This window comes from Olea europaea, chromosome 15, assembly GCF_002742605.1.
Source record: "Olea europaea var. sylvestris chromosome 15, O_europaea_v1, whole genome shotgun sequence".
In the NCBI taxonomy this organism is placed as follows: domain Eukaryota; kingdom Viridiplantae; phylum Streptophyta; class Magnoliopsida; order Lamiales; family Oleaceae; genus Olea; species Olea europaea.
This window is the reverse complement of record NC_036251.1, coordinates 14,160,788-14,180,779: the sequence shown is the minus strand read 5'-3', so window position 1 is coordinate 14,180,779 and position 19,992 is coordinate 14,160,788. Positions and strand designations below refer to the sequence as shown.

Here is a 19,992-nt window from a genome sequence, read left to right as displayed (position 1 = left end):
AATAGTTCTAACTGCATTAACAATTTTGTGTCAGGAAAATATTCTACAAGCAAATACGTAACTAACTTTGTCAATGGTTTCTTGAAGCCGGTGAAGTATTGAGCCCTCCGCTGAACAGTCATCGATGACAGCATTATTGACACTAGAATTATCCTGTTCTATGGGCGAGTTTGGATCAAGTGAAGCAAAGCTGGTAACATTGTCATTGACTTCAACGTTCCCTCCTCCCATGGTAGAATTTTTGATTATTGAAACCTGATTATCAAATTTCTGCTGCTGCTTCTGAATTGCAATTATTGCTCTCATTTGCTGCCGCCTCCTCAACTTCTCAATTTTTTCCCGAGGTGTCATTGATGGAGGTTTCAATGCAGCATTCACTGAGTTTTTTAAAGAATTTGTATTAGGAGAAACTTCATAGCCAGAGCACAATGGGTTATAATTTCCTTCCCCTGGATGAAATCGAGGCAAGACGGATAAGGTTGGACACTGATTCACCATATTGCCATACATCGGAGAAGCCAAACGTGGACCAGAGGAATGTTTGTGCTTCAAAGGTTCTGGCCTTTGAAGCTGACTAGGTAACAAAGCCTGATGTTGGTTGACCATTGATTGTGGATACTGCATGTTGAATTGTTGTAATGGCTTCCCAGATGAAGACCATGTACCGCACAAATCACGAAGCTGTCTGACTTTACTCTTCTCCTCCAAATGTCGACCCTTCAACACTCTCTTTTTCCTATGACCCTGAACACATTGAAATCAGTCAGGGCATCACTTTGATATTCGAAATAAGAAAAGTGGAAGATACAAATAATGTACCAAGATCTACGACCAAAAAAGGGAGAGGGAAGAGCCATCCGGTTATGAGACTTTATTATGAAGTTTTTTATCTTGTAACTTGTAAGAATTAGTTAGGTTGAGATGGTGTAAAAAGATTTTAACCATTGTTTTATTACTGTTCAATATAGTCATATCAGCCAATTTTTTAAGTCCCACTTGATAAAAGTGAACATATATTGCCTATGATGCAACATCTACACATTAGTCCACCTAAAGAATAACGAAATGAAAAGCTTGACCAGTAGAATTTACCGTGGAGAAAATGGTAGTTATATTTTTCACTATTTCTTCTGCTTCCACAGGGAAAGAGCAAATCAAGGTTCAGTAACACTTGAATATATAACAATTATGTCACTTTGTGACGTATTGACAACACATACACAAATGCACACACAATATATATACATATTAATGAAAACAGATATTGAGGAATAATATTTTGATTTTATTGAATAAATACAACACTGTGTACAAAGAATACATGAATGTAGAGAACTTGGGTTCTGTAGAAGAATTCTAACCAAAATAGGAAATTGAAGATGGCTATCATTGATACGAGCTAATCAAATCATAGCTGGCAACTCTCCTCAATACAAGGATTACACTTAAGTAGCGTGTACTTTCTATCTGAAACTGCAATTCACTTACTAAACCAAGCCACCTTCATCAGTAGAAAGTATCTCGAAGCTCTTTTCCTTTATTGCAAATTCCATAATGAGTAGTTTCTCAAGTTCTCTTATTTATACTTCAGTATTTCAAGTCAAGATAATGCCATCCACATATATTATAAGAACAATGAGCTTATTCAGATAAGGTGTATAACATAGTGTTATCAACTTGACTTTATGATTATATTAAGCTTTGGATTTGGAATACATATCAATCCATGCCTTCGGTGACAATTCAGGCCATATAAGATCTTTAAGTTGCAACATTTCTTTTCCTCAAACCTTAGTTTTCATGCATACACCCTCTCAACCTTGCTGAGGAATGCTTTCTCAATACCAAGTGTGTGCAGAGACAATTCTAAATTGGTTGCAAGAACTCTAATCATGCCCATTTTGGTAGCTTATACCACTGGTAAGAGTATACTCTTTTCACAATGAGTCTTTCGGCAGATCATTCAACCAACCTTGCATTTAAAAACAAATACCATTTCTAGTCCACAGGTATTCCACCTACATTATCAGAATAGTGAGCTTACTCTAATTGAGTGTCTGTAACATAGTATGACAAACTTAGCTTTTACAATATTTGAAATTCCAAATTGGATTTGGAACATAAATTATATACTTTAGAGCCATAACAATACTTTTGTCAAATTTTTTTCCTTGAAGTTTCTCAAAAACCTATTTTTAGTTGCATGCATACATCCTCCTCAAGATCTTCAGTGAGGAATGCATTCTCAACACTGGATTAGAGAGACTATTCCAAGTTGGCTATAAGAACACTAACTGCGTCCATAAGTGGGTCCTCTAGCAATGTCTGTCCATATATCTATTAAGTATCAACCATTTGACTTGCCTTGTATATAAAATCATATACCATTTGTAGCCCACATGAGTCTTACCTCTTGGTAGGTCTCAATTTGCAAGTGCCAGGTTTTCTAGTTGCCTAATCTCTTCTAGGACTGCATCTATTCATGTGAGAATTTTTAGGGCTTCCTGCACAGATTTTAGAATTTCTAGACTTACTAGGTTCTAAAGGCTCTATACGAAGAGACACAATGCAGAGTGCACAACGTAATTTGTTTACTAAGAGCAATAGATAGATCGTGATCATTTTAACATTCAGGAATGGATATGCTATTAGGATCAACAAGAGTTGTTTTTCCTTCGTTAACATTCAAATATAGTCATCGCTTGCAGGATGGGATGAAACATGTTTTGTGCCTTTTCATTAGGTCGCTTGGAACCTATAAAAAAGTGCATAGGGTTGGGATCCTCTATAGTATGTCTTTCAATCATAGGTAATGCATCAAATAGTATGTCTTTCAAACATGTTATATAGGCAATGAAAAAGACATCTCATTTTGAACAATAGGCACAAAGAGTTTTTCCGATTAATCTTCGATAGAACTCTATCCGTGAATAGAAGTTTGAGAGAGTAGATGTCTTAAGATGGTGAAAATTAATTTCTTCCATATGAGATAATACGAAATAACAAGATAACAGAAGGAAAAGAAGTACAAAGCTCTATTGCAGAGCCGAATTTATCGTTCTGACAGGAGAGAATGTAGAGACTGAAAAACTAAAGAAATGTCTTGCCATCGAATTCGAGGTGAAAGATCTGGGATAAATACGATACTTCTTGGGAATGGAGGTGGCAAGATAAAAAATGGAATCAATTTTTCACATCGTAAATATGTTATTGATCTCTTAACCGAAACCAGCATGCTAGGTTGCAAGCAAGTGATACACCTATTAAATCGGAAAAAAGACATGAAGATGTTGGAAATCAAGTGGAAATAGATAGATACCAAAGACTAGTTGAAAAATTAATCTGCTTGACACACACTAAACCTGATATTGCATTCGCATAGAGACGTGTAAGTTAACAAATGCACTCTCCAAAGGACAGTAAACCAGAAGCAGCCTACAAGATACTAAAATACCTCAAGGGATTCCCTAGAAAATGACTATTTTTCAAGACGAGTGAAAGGAAGAAGGTTGAAATTTTCACAGATGCAAATTGAGCAGGTTCAATAGAAGACAGAAGATCAAGTAATGGTTATTGTACCCATGTGTGGGGAAATCTCGTAACTTAGAGAAGTAAGAAACAAAATGTAGTTGCCAGAGACAATGTTGAGGCCAAGTTCAAAGCTGTAGCATAAGGAATATGAGGACTGTGGCTGAGAAAGCTTCTAGAAGAATTGCATGTTAAAGTAAAGTTTCCTATCAAAACCTATTATGATATAAGGCAACGATCAATATCTTACTTAATCCAATCCAACATGATCACACCAAGTATAGGGAAGTTGATAGCACTTCATAAAAGAAAAGGTTGAGCAAGGGACCATTTGCATGAATCATGTTCCTATACAAGAGCAAGTTGCTAATATTTTTACCAAGGGACTACCCGACCAAGCTTCAAATGATTTCATATGCAAGTTGAACATGATTACCATTTATGATCCAACCTGTGGGGGAGTGTAAAAACCCAAATCATATCAAATAAGGATGGGAGCCGAATTGATTGGAGAATATCTCCATTCCATAATTATTGTAGTGTAAAATATGCATTGATTGCTTATTAGTTTTAGGATATTAGAATTTTCCTTATTTATATTGTACATGTGGCTCATATAGAGTGAAAACAGGTCCTAGATCAAATAGGTCGATGCCCCTGCGGTACGGTACAAGGGTATTTCTTGTACGGGCCTTAAAGTCTTATATGGGCCCAGGCTAGGGTTAATATAAATAATATGTTGTAACCCTATTTTTTACTACTGAATAAACATTATCTCTGCTTCGCTCTCGTAGACATAGGCACACCGTCAAACCACGTAAATTCTTGTGTTGATTTTCTTTTTCATCTCTTTATTATTGCGCATAAAATCCAACAATTTACAACTTCATGTGTATTATAAATTTTATCCCATTCCATTGTATGATTATTGGACATAAATTACAATCAATCTTTCTTCATACATACTTCCATATCTTGAATTTCTTACACCCTTTTAACTAGTGGAACTTGATAGCAAGAAGAAAAAAATTTTAATCGCCAAATGTAAAGCTTTCAAAAATGCTTCGGACACCATGTTATCACTACTCCTGTGATTGAGTATCACATTGCATACTTCGTTGTCAATGGTGCATCGATTTTCTAATTTATTGTCACCTTGATAGACTTTCATAGAATCCATGATATCTTGTGAGTATTCGAACTTAGCTAGGACTCAAGGGAACTTTTTAGCCACTTGTCATGTTTTTTGTTGTAGCAATCTGCAAATTCTTATCAACTGCATCTTCAAACGTATCCATCATTAGTTTCAAATTCTATACCAAGGTTGGTTTTGCAATCCTCTGATCATCGCTGATAAGAATATAAAATATGATATTTTCCCCTCTTAATTGTTGCATTCGTATGATTATTTGATGTCAAAATACACCCATTACTCTTATATTTTGATCTAGGTCGTAATTTGATGGAAAATGTGAAATTTGAAAGAAATGAGTAAAAAGGGCCAAAGTGGAAGAAAGTCAAAGTTCAGGGACCAAGTTGCAAATAATCCATAATGAGACGGGCGATGGAATGATGATTCAGGAAAGTTAGGAGTTAATAGGGTGTAATTTGAAGTCAAAAGAAGTGAAATATTACCATAACATCTTCACAAATCAATTCCTAATTGAAAAAGTTACGCACCGATTTTCAGCCTCATATTAAGACCTATTTTTGACATGGAAAATGATCGAATTGGAAGATGATTTCTGAAGCAAAGTTGTAGCCCTTCGTGTTAGCTTTTCAACGCAACTTGAATCACCTTAATCGGACATCGGGAGGAAAAGTTATGGCCAAAATACTAAAAGCTGTCCGGAGAAAAAAAAATTAAAAGCTATGCGATCGCATAGAAGGGTCCAGAGAACTTTTGGGAGCCACACATTTGTTCTATGCGACCGCATGGCTTATAACCATGCGGTCGCATAGTTATTCTTCGAGACCAAATTTGCCAAATTCCTAAATTGACGCCATCACTTATGGAAACACGTTTTGACACATTTCTTAAGCCCAAAAACACTCCAGAACGTGGGAGATTGAACCTGAACTCCATTTTTCTCTCATCTTTGGCCAGGAAACTCCATAGAAGGCTAAAAAAACTTTGGTGAAGCAAGGGATAAACTCGATTAATGCCGGTGATGTCAATGTCTCTTCACACATGTCATTTGATTTTTCATTGATAAACAATTCTAGGTTTATTATTTTCTATTTATTGAATATGTTTTGAAATTGGTTTATGTATTAGATTTTCATGGATTTAATAATGTTCTTTTCATCGAATAATTGAAGTATGTATTGAATTCCAATTTCAATCATCCCATTGCTGTGATTCGCTAATATAATATGCTTGATGTATGTAATTGATTTTGAATCTAATTCCAATGAATTAAAGTGAGAATGTCTTGTAGAAAATCTAAATTCTAGAGTTATAAGTGAAATTCAATTGATTCAGGTCTCAACTTCAAGCATTGTTGTGAGATTGGTTTAACTTTTACTATATTTCTTATAGATTCAATCATATTTTGTCTATTGTGAAATTAACTATTAGTTAAATTTCAATTTCATACAATTTTATTGGTGATTTGATTACTGCATTATACTTGAGGTATATTGTCATTTCTCAAAGTGATTTGAATGAGTGATTCACATTGATTAATCCAAACCAATCAAGGAAATTCCCGCGCTTCATTATTTCACACATTGATTCAAACTTCGTTACTTCAATCATTAATAATTACATTTCACTCAATTGATAGTTACATTTCATTCAAACTGATAAATTCCTTGCACAAAGCACGAAGAAAACCCTAAGCTTTTGATCCTTTAACCAATTTCCCATCTCCCTGTGGATACGACATCCCAAAGCTATATTACAACTACCGCGTTATACTTGGGGGTAATCAATCGTCAAGAGGATGCATACCACTACCACCATAAGTAGCCATAGCTAAGGACAAACTTTGCTCTATTAGCAATTTCCGTGTGGAACTGAAATTGAAATTCTTGAATCAAGAATAAAGTTAAAATACTAGAAACTATGTAGGGAATAATTTTACTGCAATGTTTAAATTGATTATTGAAAAGTGCACAAAGCCTTTGTACAGGCCACATTATTTCCAAATCTTACTGAAACTAAAATAAAATCCTAAAAGAAAATAAAACTGAAATCTTAATAAAAGAAAGGAAAAAAAAATCCTATTCTAATAAATAAAGATTAGAAATCCTATTCTAAAAAAGAAAGAAAAAGAAAAACTAATCCTATTTGGAATAGGATTATCCCACATCAGATATTTTTGCTCAAAAATGCAGCATGGAAGATGTGAATAAAATCAATTCCATTGAACCTGCTTTAGCATGTTGATAAGCAGTCTTCGAATTCTATATCAAACTCATTTCTTAGATAAAGGATACAAAAATGATAAAAGAATATGAAACCGAAAAAAAAATAGTTGGGGACATGCAATTTTTTGTAGCAACTTGTGCACTAGAAACTGTTGTACCCTTAGATAATCAGTTGACTAAATGTTGTTCTAGAATGCTCATAAAACATGCAATTGGAAAATAATGTATAATTGTTTAAATACAAAACACTGAGTGAACACTACAGGCTATTATCAAATTAGAACATGACCTAACTAGATCAAAATTCTATTAAGTATTTAAGTTTTATCCATTTGAAGGTGCTGAATGCCAGCTCATAGCAGAACAAATGTTTGAAATATTAAAGCAACCAAAAAATCAAACAGCGAAAGTAAGTTTTGTGAATGTCTCATACTCCTCGAAAGAGTAAAAGACTAAGTTACCTTGTCTGTGGCAGTAGTTCCATCATTAAGTTGCATGCTGGATACTTGGCTCTTTCCACCCATATCAGAATTTGTCTGCTAAAATGAGCAACAGAATGAAATTATGTTAAGTATGTAACAATATAATACATATAACATGCTGGCCAAATGTGAACGAAGCCCTTCAACTCTCTGGGAAAAGAATAAAAGTGAACCATTGAACAAAAATATACACATCATCCTTTGTACCTTTTCATTCTTTAATAGCTTACTTGTACCTCCACAATGTTCAAAAGTATCTAAGCTTGCCTGTACATCCCAAGGAGCAGTTGTGATCTCGTTCAAATTTTGATATTCAGGAAGAAAGGAGTTGCTCGAATCTAAATATTCATTCTCAAATCTCTCTGACTGGTTCCTGATTGCTCGAAGTTCCAAATCAGAAGAATCTCCTGAAAAAAGAGTAGCTCTCATGGTGCTGTAATTTACATCTTTGGAAGATGACCACAGCTCACCAGCATTACCAACAGCTGGATCTCCAAAAATTGGGTCACTGTTGCTGCAAAATCACTTGCATTGATATTGAGCCAGACAGATACAGTCAGGAAAGACTGACGTGTGAAATTAAACATCAAGGAGCTCAACATAAAAGGTTAAATTGAATTACAAGGAACAGTTTCCTTTACCAAGCCTAGTTTTCTTTTTAAATAATAGATTGTGAAAAAAGAATATAGGGTAGGAAATTGGCACATGGATTCAACGTGGCATTATAACAACTGAGAAGAACTTAATTTAGAATGCAGATCATGTGGAAATTTAATTTTTGGTCAAGTTTTGTTTTTTGGTCATACATACTCCATAAGGTAATCTGCAAAGATGCAATTCATAAACTTCCAATTTTTGGCTAGAAATTAATCCCGGCCACAATTAGTGAACTATGATATTGACCTGCTTGAAAATATTTTGATGGTATAAAAAATAAAAATTTATGAAGATAGAAAAAAATGGAAAACTGACTAGGAAGCAATTGACAACAAATATATATTTGGTCATCGAAGGATACTTTTAAATCCACTGAGCATATTTATTGCCTCCTTGAGTGTGTGCTTATTTATAATGCCTTAGGCCATTTTCATTAAATCAATCGCAGTAAGCTTGATCTTAGAATCATTAAGTGTGTTTTCTCAAGCATTCTCAAACCCAAAAGGGTTAAAAATGGTTTGGATCCACAAGTCCTGAAAATCTCTATTACTATGGTCATCACCTATCCCAAAGACAAACTAATGGAGGTCCTAATAGAATTTCAGTTCAAGATTTACCAGACTGGAGCTAGGATTTAGGTAATTTTCCATTTTGCTAATTTCAGAATTTGGTAGTGTAACACTCCGAAATTTTTTACATATTTTAAAAAATAGAGTGAATCAATTTTATTATATTATCTTTGAGTATTTATACAATAGAAACCCATTTACACCTTAGCCTTGTTAATCACAATAAAGTCCATAAGATTAATTGATCACTCGGTCAATTTATTTTATTTTGTTTCGGCTTAATATTTAAGAATTGTAGGAGAAAGAAAAGATATATCACTATTGGGCTTATTTTGTAGCTCTCATTGAATAACAAATGTCAGGGCACAAGAAAATGTATTCGTATAAGTTAAGCCCAAGTTATTTCATTTCAAAGGTATATATTTAACGGGTATTATTTTATTACTTAATAATATATCTTTTAAAATAATTAGAAAAACAAAATAATTTTAAAATATAAAATCCATGCTTATCTCTAATTTGAAAGATATTCAATTGTTATATTCCTTTCAACCACCCTAATGTATTCAACTTTCTCGTGCACGTGAATCCGTTTTGCAAGGTAATTTTAATATATATATTACACAGTATTGGTTATGTCAATCAGGATTAGCATATATATTGTCATAATTATTCAATCTAGTTATAGCTTGATGGTATGTTATAGGCAAATTTGTTTAGTCAATAGCTTTCTATATTTGATAGCAATTTAACTAGGACAGTAATTGTTGAAGAGCCTCTATTTAAACGGAGGACTATTATGCGTTGAATCCAAAAGTCATAAATCTTACAAGAGATACAGAAAAATGCTACATCACCACCAAAGGACTCATAAAAGATCTAAATTTAGTAGACCTACCTAACCATACACAAAACCATAAGTGGTGAAAATTAGTGTTCAAGACTATATCCAAATAAACACGTGTCCCCTTCTCTAATATCTTAAGCTTTTAAATGAGTTGGTTCATTATAATTTTAGAGCAATGATAGGTCTTGCATTCAAATCTTGCTGCCACTATTTGTAAAAGTTGTGCAGGCATCAAGCCTTTAATGAAAAAATAATTCAGTCTGCATGTGAGGAGATGTGTTGAAAATTATATACAAATAAATAAACGTGTCCCCTCTCTACCAGTAAAGTTTTTACAAGTTGGTTCAACAATAAGCATTTTGGTTTTCCTGGTAAATGCTAACCTCGTACAAACCACACAATGATGGACAAAGAGAGAAAGATAATCCTTTTTCTTTGGAATATGGGCTCATATCAGGTATTTGTAAAAAAATACATGCGTCTACTTTAATATATATATTTTATTTTTTTTTTTTTAGTGAAAGTGTGCTTGTTCTAAAATTCTTTGGCTGCATGAACTTTTAGCTGAGCTTAGTATTTCTCTGAACAATCTTACTCCTCTCCGTGTTGATAACATTAGTGTTATTTAGATTGCTACCAATACTGTCTTTCATGAGCGTACTAAGCATATTGAGGTGGAGTGTCACTCTATTAGAGAAACTTGAGACAACCTTGTTATTTCTCTTCCTCATATTTCCACTGACCCTCAGATAGTTAACGTATTACCAAGGCTACAACAGGATCATCAATTCCTTGTGGGAAAATTGATGCTTCCGATCTTTCAGCATCAATTTAAGTGGGGATGTTAATCAGAATTAGCATATATATTTGCCAGAATTATTCAATCTATTTATAGTTTGATTGTATATTTAAAAGCCTATAAGACCTTAAAACTATCATGCGTCTATTCTTAGGATACCTAACAAACAAAAAGGTTAAATACGATAACTGCTCGTCTTGAAAAGTTTTTAAGTTATGATGTTATTTTCTTTAACAACATATCTTTTGTTACCAAATTTTTCTTCAAATGGAAAGTCTTCTTAGGAAGATCATGTTTGGGACATACTTTGAATCATACTTTACCGAATATATATGGATTTCTACCTTCGATTTGCCTAAATAAGAAAAATTCAAATCTCTATGCCAATAATTGAAATTCAAACACATGTTGATGAGGAAACTCAACATAAACTAAGCTCTTAACTTTAACCCGAACACCCGCTCTTACTTTACTTGAATATTGAAGAAATGTATTAAGCAGGTAATATGGATAACTCTCTTGCACGGTTCTAAAGGGTGTGATATGTGACAAGGCCGTAAGGTTAAGCCTCATGCCGTACGAGCTTACGTGTAATAAGGCTTTTCTTGATTTTTAATGTTATTTTAATCATTAACTTCAAACATAAATTTAAACAAAATTTTTAAGTTTCAACTGAAAAGCAAGTCTCAAATAAATTATAAATACTACAGTCACTTAATGATTCTTAAATAGACAATTTAGATAGCACCATAGTCATAACTCTTATCAAACTCTTTATCGGGCTTCAATCCAATCTCCTCTTCTTTATCTAATTCATCTTCTTGTCATCCAATTCAAAATTATTTTCCCTAGGCTCCCTTATGCTACAAAATAATTTTTTTTTTAAATTATGTGTTGTGAATTGTGTGCTTCTACTTTCTAATTTTCTATTTATCAACTCTTTGTTTTATTTAATTAGTTTACTTAGCCTTTGAAAAATTAAAGAAAAATTAAATAAAGTGGACAACTAAAAAGAGAGAGAGAGAGAGTAAAATGTGTGTGCCTTTTGTCACCAAGGCCATACCTTTTCCCTCCTTTAGGCAGTCAACATAAAATTGAGCATTTTTTCACGCCTTCCCATTATATGAGATTTTTCCCCATGCCTTGGCCTACATTTTCCCTCCTTTTACAAAAGTTCTATCTTGAATTGGACTCCATTCCTACTTGTGATTAGCAAAGTAACCTTGATCTTCCTATTGCTCTTAGAAAAGGAACCTGAACTTCTACTCTTCACTCCTATGATAGATTACCACATTCCTATAAAGTTTCTATCCATAATCTAGCTAGTGAATAAATCTCAAAACCTGTAAAAGAAGATTTTAGAAGTCCAGAGTGGAAGGTTGCTTCTTAAGAGGAGATGAAAGCAACAGAAAGAAAATGGGACATGGACTTTGACGGAGTCCACAACAGGAAAAACAACAATTGGGTGTGTTAAGTATAGAGATGATAGGATGGTAGATACATTCAAGGTGATGGCTATTGAAAAACGATACATGCTAACATATAGTCTATAATGAGAAATTAGCCCAGCCAACATGAACACGTTAAAGTTCTTCCCCTACCGCAAATTTCAGATGGTTTCTTCATCAACTAGATGTAAAGAATGTCTTCTTAAATGAGGAGCTTAGGGAAGAAATTTATATGCAATTACCTCTTGGATTTCAAGTGAAGATAACTATTGAAGTTGGAATCACCTTGGGCCTCGTATGATCGATTTTCTAGACTAATTCAAGGTGATTCATACTCAACGACAAGCGAATCACATTGAGTTATTAAAGCATTCAGCTAAAGGAAAAGTTGTATCGTGCCTGTATATATTGATTGTATCATCTTAGCATGCGATGATAAATATACAGGAATATGGAGTTTTTGATTTTTGGATAGAAAGGAAAACTTGTTTATAGGTTTGACTGGTGGCTGCCATTGTGCATTGTCTGGTAATTCCAAGCATTCAGAAAATCACTGAAACTTCCGTCTTAGAATGGGGAAAAAACAGTGGCTGTGATGACGCAAATGAATATGAAGGTGAGAAAAAGGAACTAGCAGCAATGAAATTGAAAGCTACAAAAAACAATATTTTCCACAACCCTAATAAGTTCTGATATCGTATAAGAATCTGAGAAATTGAATTGTGAATTATATGTTATGAGTCGATAGGGTAAGCTACTTATATAAGTACCTCAGTTGCCTAAAATTGACTTTCGTGAACCTGGAAAATGAGAAAAGGCCATTATCCTATAAGGACGAAGCCTTAGACACAATCCTCAAATGTTGCTCACTGATGAACAAGGAAAATCAAATCCAAATTATTGAAACCAACTTCTGACAAATCCAAATAAGTTGAAATCTAAATCCACTGAAATTCAAAGTTACTATTGAATATGCTGATATTACATTTCTCACGGAAAGGTACACTAAAATGCTATAATAGAATTCCAGAACAAAAGACGAGGGGAAAAGCAATAGCGTAAGGCTGATAGAAATGGACGCTAATGAAGCATAAAGAGAAGAAGAAGATTTGGAATTACCTAAATATCCTATCCAGGTCATCAAAACTTCCAATATTTTCCCAGTCGTAGTCAACAAAATCACATTCTTCTTTGCCCACTTTCCGACTCTGAAAAATTTCAGATTCTTTGTCAAATTGAGCCATATCATCTGTCGAAAGATGTAAAAGATTAGGACACGAAAATTATCACTAGAAACAGAGAATTTTTAGCCTAAGAAAAAACTAATCACCTTTTGAAGAGCAACTCTGTGAAATTCCAGTCATTCTGTTGGAAATAGGAGGTCCCATAAAATCATGATCGGCTTTACCAGCATTCAATAATTGCGGGGCAAGTCCTATTGCAGGGTCACCAGTGTCATACTTCGAACTGCATTCGAGTTCATTCCCATATTCAGTCCTGATAATAGTGGGTTTCTTCTGTTCAACATGAGTAACATCCAAAATCTCCTGATTTAACTCCTTCTTAGTGTAATCTCCAAAAAAAATTGGAGGTTTCTCCTCGATTTGATCAGGATATGGAACGATGTGATCATCACTATCCCCTGCCTCGCCCCATATGATATTTAACTGACATATAACAGAACAAAAATAGTCAGAAATCTTTGACAAACTCTCACAAAATGAAAGAAAGGGGTACAAATTGTATCAAGACAACTGCGTTGAGAATAGTTGTGCAAATGAGATAAAATAAGACCAATAATACTGCAAAAGCTCAAAGAAGTAAATTTTGTTTCCGTTTCTGTTCTGGTACTTGAAGCATGATAATCTATGATTAGGAAATTATTTATGAAAATAGAAATAACTATCAGTGATAAGTGTATTTTATTCACTTATTCAAGGCTTAAAATGATGATATTTAGTTGCTTCTCGGATGAATTAAGGTCTAAATTATTGCATTTTGTGTTGAATAGGTAAAATTTAATGACCGTACAGAAAATTGAAGGAAGAAACAAAAGTGGACAAAATTGGAGAAAATGGCTAAATTGTAAGAGATTCAAAGTTCGGGGACTAAATTGCAAATATTCAAAAGTTGTTTCGAATCTCACGATGAAGATCTGAGAGAGTTAGGAGTCAATTAGATGAAGGAAGATGACAAAGGGATCAAATTTAGACAAAACATGATCGCAAATCAATTTTCAACCGAAAAGTTATACTCCGAAATTTCAGCCTTACATTGAGACCAATTTTTGGCATAGCAGACGATCTAATTGGAGAATGATGTCTGAAGTAAAGTTGTAACCCTTTGAGTTAGCTTTCTAACGCATCTTGACATCGAGAGAAAAAGTTATGATAAAAATACTGGAAAAAGTACCGTCGAAATTTTTCACCCAAAGCACCGCGGTGCCACCTGGGTGCATCTAGGGCGTGTTTTTTACCTGTTTTGAAATCCATAAAAACCCTACTTTCTACATACACGAGAGGACACCTATAAATACAAATTTATCACATTTTTGGAAGAGATTCACATATTGAGAGGCAAGAGACACACTTGGAAATTAAAGAGAAGAATTCAAAAGAACAAAACAACAAGCAATTCAAGGGTTGAAGCATAAATTGGAAGTGGAAGAAGATCTTGGTGCAAAATTAATTTCTTATTCTACATTCTTATTCAAAATCCGGTGATGTCTTCCATAATAACTTCTTGTTTTTCTTTCAATACTATGAGTAGTTAATCTAATTTTAGGACGAACAATGTAACTGATTTGGAAATATTTATTTCTTTTATTTGAAATTCTTGTTCGTTATAATTACATGTGTGGATTTTAATCATATTTTTAATCCTTTGAATTTTTAGGCCAATTATTCAATGATTTCGTGAACAATAATTGTGTAGAGATGCGAATTCTTGTTTAGACTACATACTAAAATCCGGTAAATTAATATAACGTGTAGAGATACTTATATTAATTGTTGTGGTCAAAAATGAATTCTTAGAACTATTAGTGCGTTTAATCAAGTTTGATTCGCAAGAGATATGGAATTGAAGTAGTTAAATAGGCTCAATAAGAATTCGAGTGGGATAAATTGAATACAATAGAAGAATTCGACCGAACACTACTTTAGATTTTATGAATCTCAATATTAGAAGTAAAGGTGATCAATAGGTGAAATTGTTCCGCCCTAATATCTATTCATTATTTGAATTTTTGCTCATTTTCTATTGCATTCATGAAACTTTTAGTAGTTAAATTTAAAAATCACATTCAATCATTTTTTTTTTTCATCAAATAGAAGTTAGGAATAATAAAATGAGTAATAAAGTATACTCCTCGAGGGAACGATAATTCGGACTCAAAAGGCCCACTTTATTACTTGTTACGATCCGTCCACTTATGGGATAAAATCGACAACAATCAGCAACATGGAACTCGATCTGCACAGGTCATGACAATTATGAAAGGAATTGGTTGGGTCCACCTCACTGATTACCATCTACTTTGATGACTTGAAAAAAAATAATAATAAATAAATAATAAAAAATAAAAAGGTACAAAAATTTGGTTAGGCAGTGTCCATAGCAGCACAAGAAGCAAAGCTCCAAATGTCAACTCATCTGAATGTGTAAAATCCATGGGCACATTTACGATTATTGTACTTCGATTATTCAACAAGAATCCATCAAAAAAATATCACCTGCACAGGAGTAGACTGTCATGCTTTTCTATAGCTTGAAATGTGTTTCAAGAATATAACAATGGTCATTCCTTCTACTGTTATTTTTAGACAAAAAGGAGACGTGTCCATTCGATCTATTTTCTCCTCTTCAATGGTTCTACTGACAATTTGACATGCACATCTAGTATCTCTAATAGCTGCAATATCCTACAACTTACCAGTGGAGAGGGCTCTCTTGCTGTTAACAAGTTAATTCCTTTAGGTATTTGTCATTAGTTCTCTATGTTACTTTCTTAAATCTATACTCAAGTTTTAGTAACCTAGGCAAGATACTGACCTATATCACCCTCATTGAAGACAAGAAAATAGAAGAGAATTTTGCTAAAGGAATTGTATCATTTTCGGAAAATGCTTATCCTCTTCACGCTCGCTCACATCTCTGGAACATGTTCTAGTCTACCACATCGGAGATGAAGAGAAATTTGAGCATGACTCATGCTAATATGGAAATATCATCACGATCAACATGCTTCTTAAGTTAATGAACATCTAAGTAGTTAATGGAGATGTTTGAGCTGGAAATGATGTAAAATTAAAATTGAGGTTTCAATGCTCTTTTCTCTTCATTAGATGGTTGTTTTCTGTCTCAAACTTAATTTTATGCACTGTTTTGAATATTTGGATATGATAAAAGTTAACCAGTTATTCTTAACCCGATAGAAATTAATAGCTAATCTTGTATTCTTCTTAAATTTTCTTGATTTTCACCCTGCTGTAAAATGGTGTAGCTCTTGAAGATTGAATTGCACACTAATTCCTATGAAGGTTAACAAACAACTTTTGAGTGAAATAGTTCTTTCTCTAGCTTGTCAACTAAATAGACCATGTAATTTTCAATTCTTGATCGTAAGTCATCTTGTGCTAAATTTTTCTGACTCGTTGCTATATTGGCAACCTTTACCACTTCATAGGTTTTCCCATATAAGTTTCATTTTTTAAATTATCTATATGGTTGGACAAATCATCAATCTACTGTGGGAGTCTCTAGCTACTATCTGCATTGTAGAAGGTTTCATTTTTACTGCCTAGTTACAAAGAGATTCTATATCATTCTAAATCCACACCATAACTTTTTGTAAGTCTTCATGTCTACCAAGCAAATTTTATTATCATCTCATCCTTGCTTAAACGTCAATTCGTGAAAAGGGAGCACAACTTGTATACTTAGGTCAGCAAAATAAGAAAGGAACCAGGTAGCATTGTCATGACTCTAGCCCCACACCACTTGCTCCATCTCACATCGTACTTATAGCAACCTTCTTTTTGCTCCTTTTAACAGGTTCTACACAATACATGTACAACTCAATCCCGATTCTCATATATCACCCTATTTAATTCAATCCCAAAAAAACTTTTGACACTAAGTAGCTATTTGCCTGATGAAAGGATATCCGTTCCTTGCATCAGTAATATAACATGGATGCTTGCCCATCTCTTCATGGTAGGCTAGTTGTTTTGGTGTTGGTGGATACATCATACAAATATTGTGATGGAGCACCAAGATTATTTATTGTGTGACTCGTAGGAGGCAGTGGTTTATACACTGTAAAATGGTTTCTCTTGGTTCAATTAATTTATCTCATATCTTGGCATTTCTTTCATCATCTTTGTCCTTAGCTTGTAATGCAAAACTAAGCATAATAACTATGGAATTATAGAGTAGACGGGATTGATGCAGAAAAAACAGAGGAATGATGAATTTGTATAACTCTTTTTGTACAAATAACCATTAAAAGGAAAATTAACTCCTTGAATAATAGATAAAAAGAATTTCACGTTGGTGTTTACGTGATTAATAGAGTTGCTCCATGGTGTTTTCCAAAACTTGCTATTAAAAATGAATGATTGCTCCATGGGCCCCTTTCTAATCATAAAAGAACTCAGAACTAATGCACATCATATAAATCACCACCAAATATAATTATGAGTCATGTTTTCAACATAGCCGATTTAAATCCTTATCGAGGCACTTTTAAGCCTTCAGCATTATCTACATCTATTTTCGCAGGTAAAAAATTATTCCAATGCCACGAGCTCCTTCTGTGATGCCTATACAGAAAGATGTCATTGTTGAGGTTATTAATGATCAGATTATTGCATCTAAGGATGGTGGCCACCGTTGACTTTTGAAAGAATGGAGAGATCGACTGCCACTGAGATACATGGATCACTGAAGAAGAGTTCCGATGTCTCAATTTAAAATTACAAGACTCCTATGAGGGGCATAGTTTATTGGAGTCACGTTTCAACTAACGGAAAAATGATGGTAAACAAATAGAAGTCTACTTAAGGCAAAAGGCTAGATGATCGAATCTAAATTTCAGTAGTTTTATCTATTAGGAGTTTTTTATCATTAGGAGTGTCATTTATCAAGTGATATTTTTTACAAGTTCTCTTAGAACACAAACCCCCTTCAGGGACTTAGGTTTTCATTTTCAAACAACTTGATTAATATTGAATTGAATTACAGAATTTTCCTCCTCATTTCTTCTTCTCGTTCCCAATTTGTTACATTCTAAATGTCATTAAAAGAAATTAAATGAAAGGTACAATTAAATGAATAGCAAGATTTCACCTTTAACCGAATCTTTCACGTAATGCTATATAAACTAGGACTTTAGCACCACTGGTACTCAATAGCATTTTTCTTAAAAGAATATATAAAAAGTTGAGGCTTGTTGGATACATGTCCTTGAGTGTTAGGATTCAACACAACATGGACATGTCGCCCTAACAAGAGTGACCATGCATCATAGGAAGAGCTTAATTAGGAAAACCGTGTCAGTAATTACTCCTAAGGTCTATAGGTTGAACTAACACTAGTTAAATATAAAGGAATACACTACCATAATATAATGCAAACATCTTGATATTACAAACATGATTGAAATTAAAGTGGTTGAGAAAACTAAACTTTCTTTTAGGAAATTCATGACTTTTTTTGAAAACTACGCTTTCGAGTGTTTCAATAACATCAACTGACAAAAAATTTGCCTTGGTCACCAAGAAATAGGTCATTGCTGATAGCGAAAGGACGAAAGTGTGAAAATAAGCAACCCAAAATCCAATGCCAGAAAATTAAGTCAATCTCTACTGTGGACATGAAAAATGAGACAAGAAAAAATATAATCTCATCACTTGATAGAACAACTTGAGAAAAAAGTCCTAACAAATTGGACAAAATGCTTTTGAGTAGATTGATTTGACTGAAACTACAACAAAAATATCATTATCTGCTACATCAAGAGGATCAGAATCTCTTGGCAAAAAACAATGTTATGGTAAAAGTTAAATTGATTTGCAACATGTTTGATGGAACCAAGGCATTTAATAAATATTCACCTACATAATTAAGAAACACCCAATGTCTAAAAAGGTTCAATCAAGAGCTAAAACATTTTATCTTCGTGAGGATAGGCACAAATCTCGAGCGCTCAAGAAATAAAAGATTCAGAAGAATTTAAACATAAAAATATGCGCATAATTAACTATAAACCATCTTCAATATCCATAATGAAACCAATTAATAAGATTAATAGTCTAACTAGCAAACAACGCAGATAGCATAAAGATGGTGTTTCTCATTACACCAATTTTTTCATGACCATGGAACAAAATACAGAATCACATATAATTAGATTTCTTTAAGCTAAAGCTTTATAGACATGACAAGCAGCAGAGTGCATAAATATTTCTTTGGATTTCCATTCTATGTTGGTCACACTAACTAATGAAAGTTATACATGAACCATCCTATAACTATATTTGTGACTTGATATTTACTTTTTACTTCTTAGATAATGCAAATACTATTCTAAAAGAATAAATTTAACAAATCTTGTCGTTTATTGCATATACTGAACATAATCTAAAAAAGAACAAGAACAATGGATCATTTCCTAAACAAATAAATAATAAATAGCAGAGCAAAATACAGTGAGGAATCTTCCTTCACCTTGTTGCTTCAATAAATGATAATATTCCAACACCCAACTTTTAAATCCCACGAATTTTTCTTTGCAAAAAACAAGTAAAAACTTTTGATGATGAAAAAAAAAATGAAATGCAATAAAATAAAATAAAAAATTGAGCTCAAGAAATTAGTTCCTTCATCTTTAAATGATTTAATATTTTTTAATAACGGTGATTTTAGCATGATCTAGCCAAAAGAAAGATTATAAAACAATAAAATAAAATCCCTCCAACAAAACATATACTCAAGATTATCCTTGTTTTTTCTTTCAATTTCTCGCACAACTAAGAAAATTAGGTGAAATTACAAAGACTCGAGTACCTCTTCGTCGTTCCAATCAAACATAGCTAGAAAAACAAGCAAAAGTAGTCCCTACTCCAAATCCACAGCGAGACTTTACAACGGACTGCTGCAAATGTAAGCCAAACATTGCCAGCTTCTTCACTCAAATTTTCTCGGAAATTCCACCGTTAAACCATAAAATTAAGAGCATTAGTCAAGGTGATTACAGAAATACCAAGAATAAAACGATAAAAAA

The 19,992-nt window shown here is 33.4% G+C and overlaps 1 protein-coding gene across 3 annotated transcripts in view; it reads right to left on the bottom strand.

Moving 5' to 3' along the window:
* The window catches only part of LOC111410243 (protein LNK2), a 30,112-nt gene extending 10,126 nt beyond the window's left edge, over nt 1-19,986 (bottom strand). Inside the window, exons 1-6 of one of the 3 annotated variants that reach the window (XM_023040505.1) lie at nt 19,776-19,986; nt 13,036-13,372; nt 12,825-12,954; nt 7,593-7,899; nt 7,365-7,442; nt 67-744 (exon numbers count right to left, since the gene is read on the bottom strand). In XM_023040505.1, coding sequence (XP_022896273.1) covers nt 67-744; nt 7,365-7,442; nt 7,593-7,899; nt 12,825-12,954; nt 13,036-13,372; nt 19,776-19,799 — 1,554 coding nt within the window. In that variant the 5' untranslated portion in view covers nt 19,800-19,986. The remainder of the gene's footprint in view (nt 1-66; nt 745-7,364; nt 7,443-7,592; nt 7,900-12,824; nt 12,955-13,035; nt 13,373-19,775) is intronic. The other 2 variants (XM_023040506.1, XM_023040507.1) reach the window with 2 other exon arrangements.
* Nucleotides 19,987-19,992: the final 6 nt, after the last annotated feature.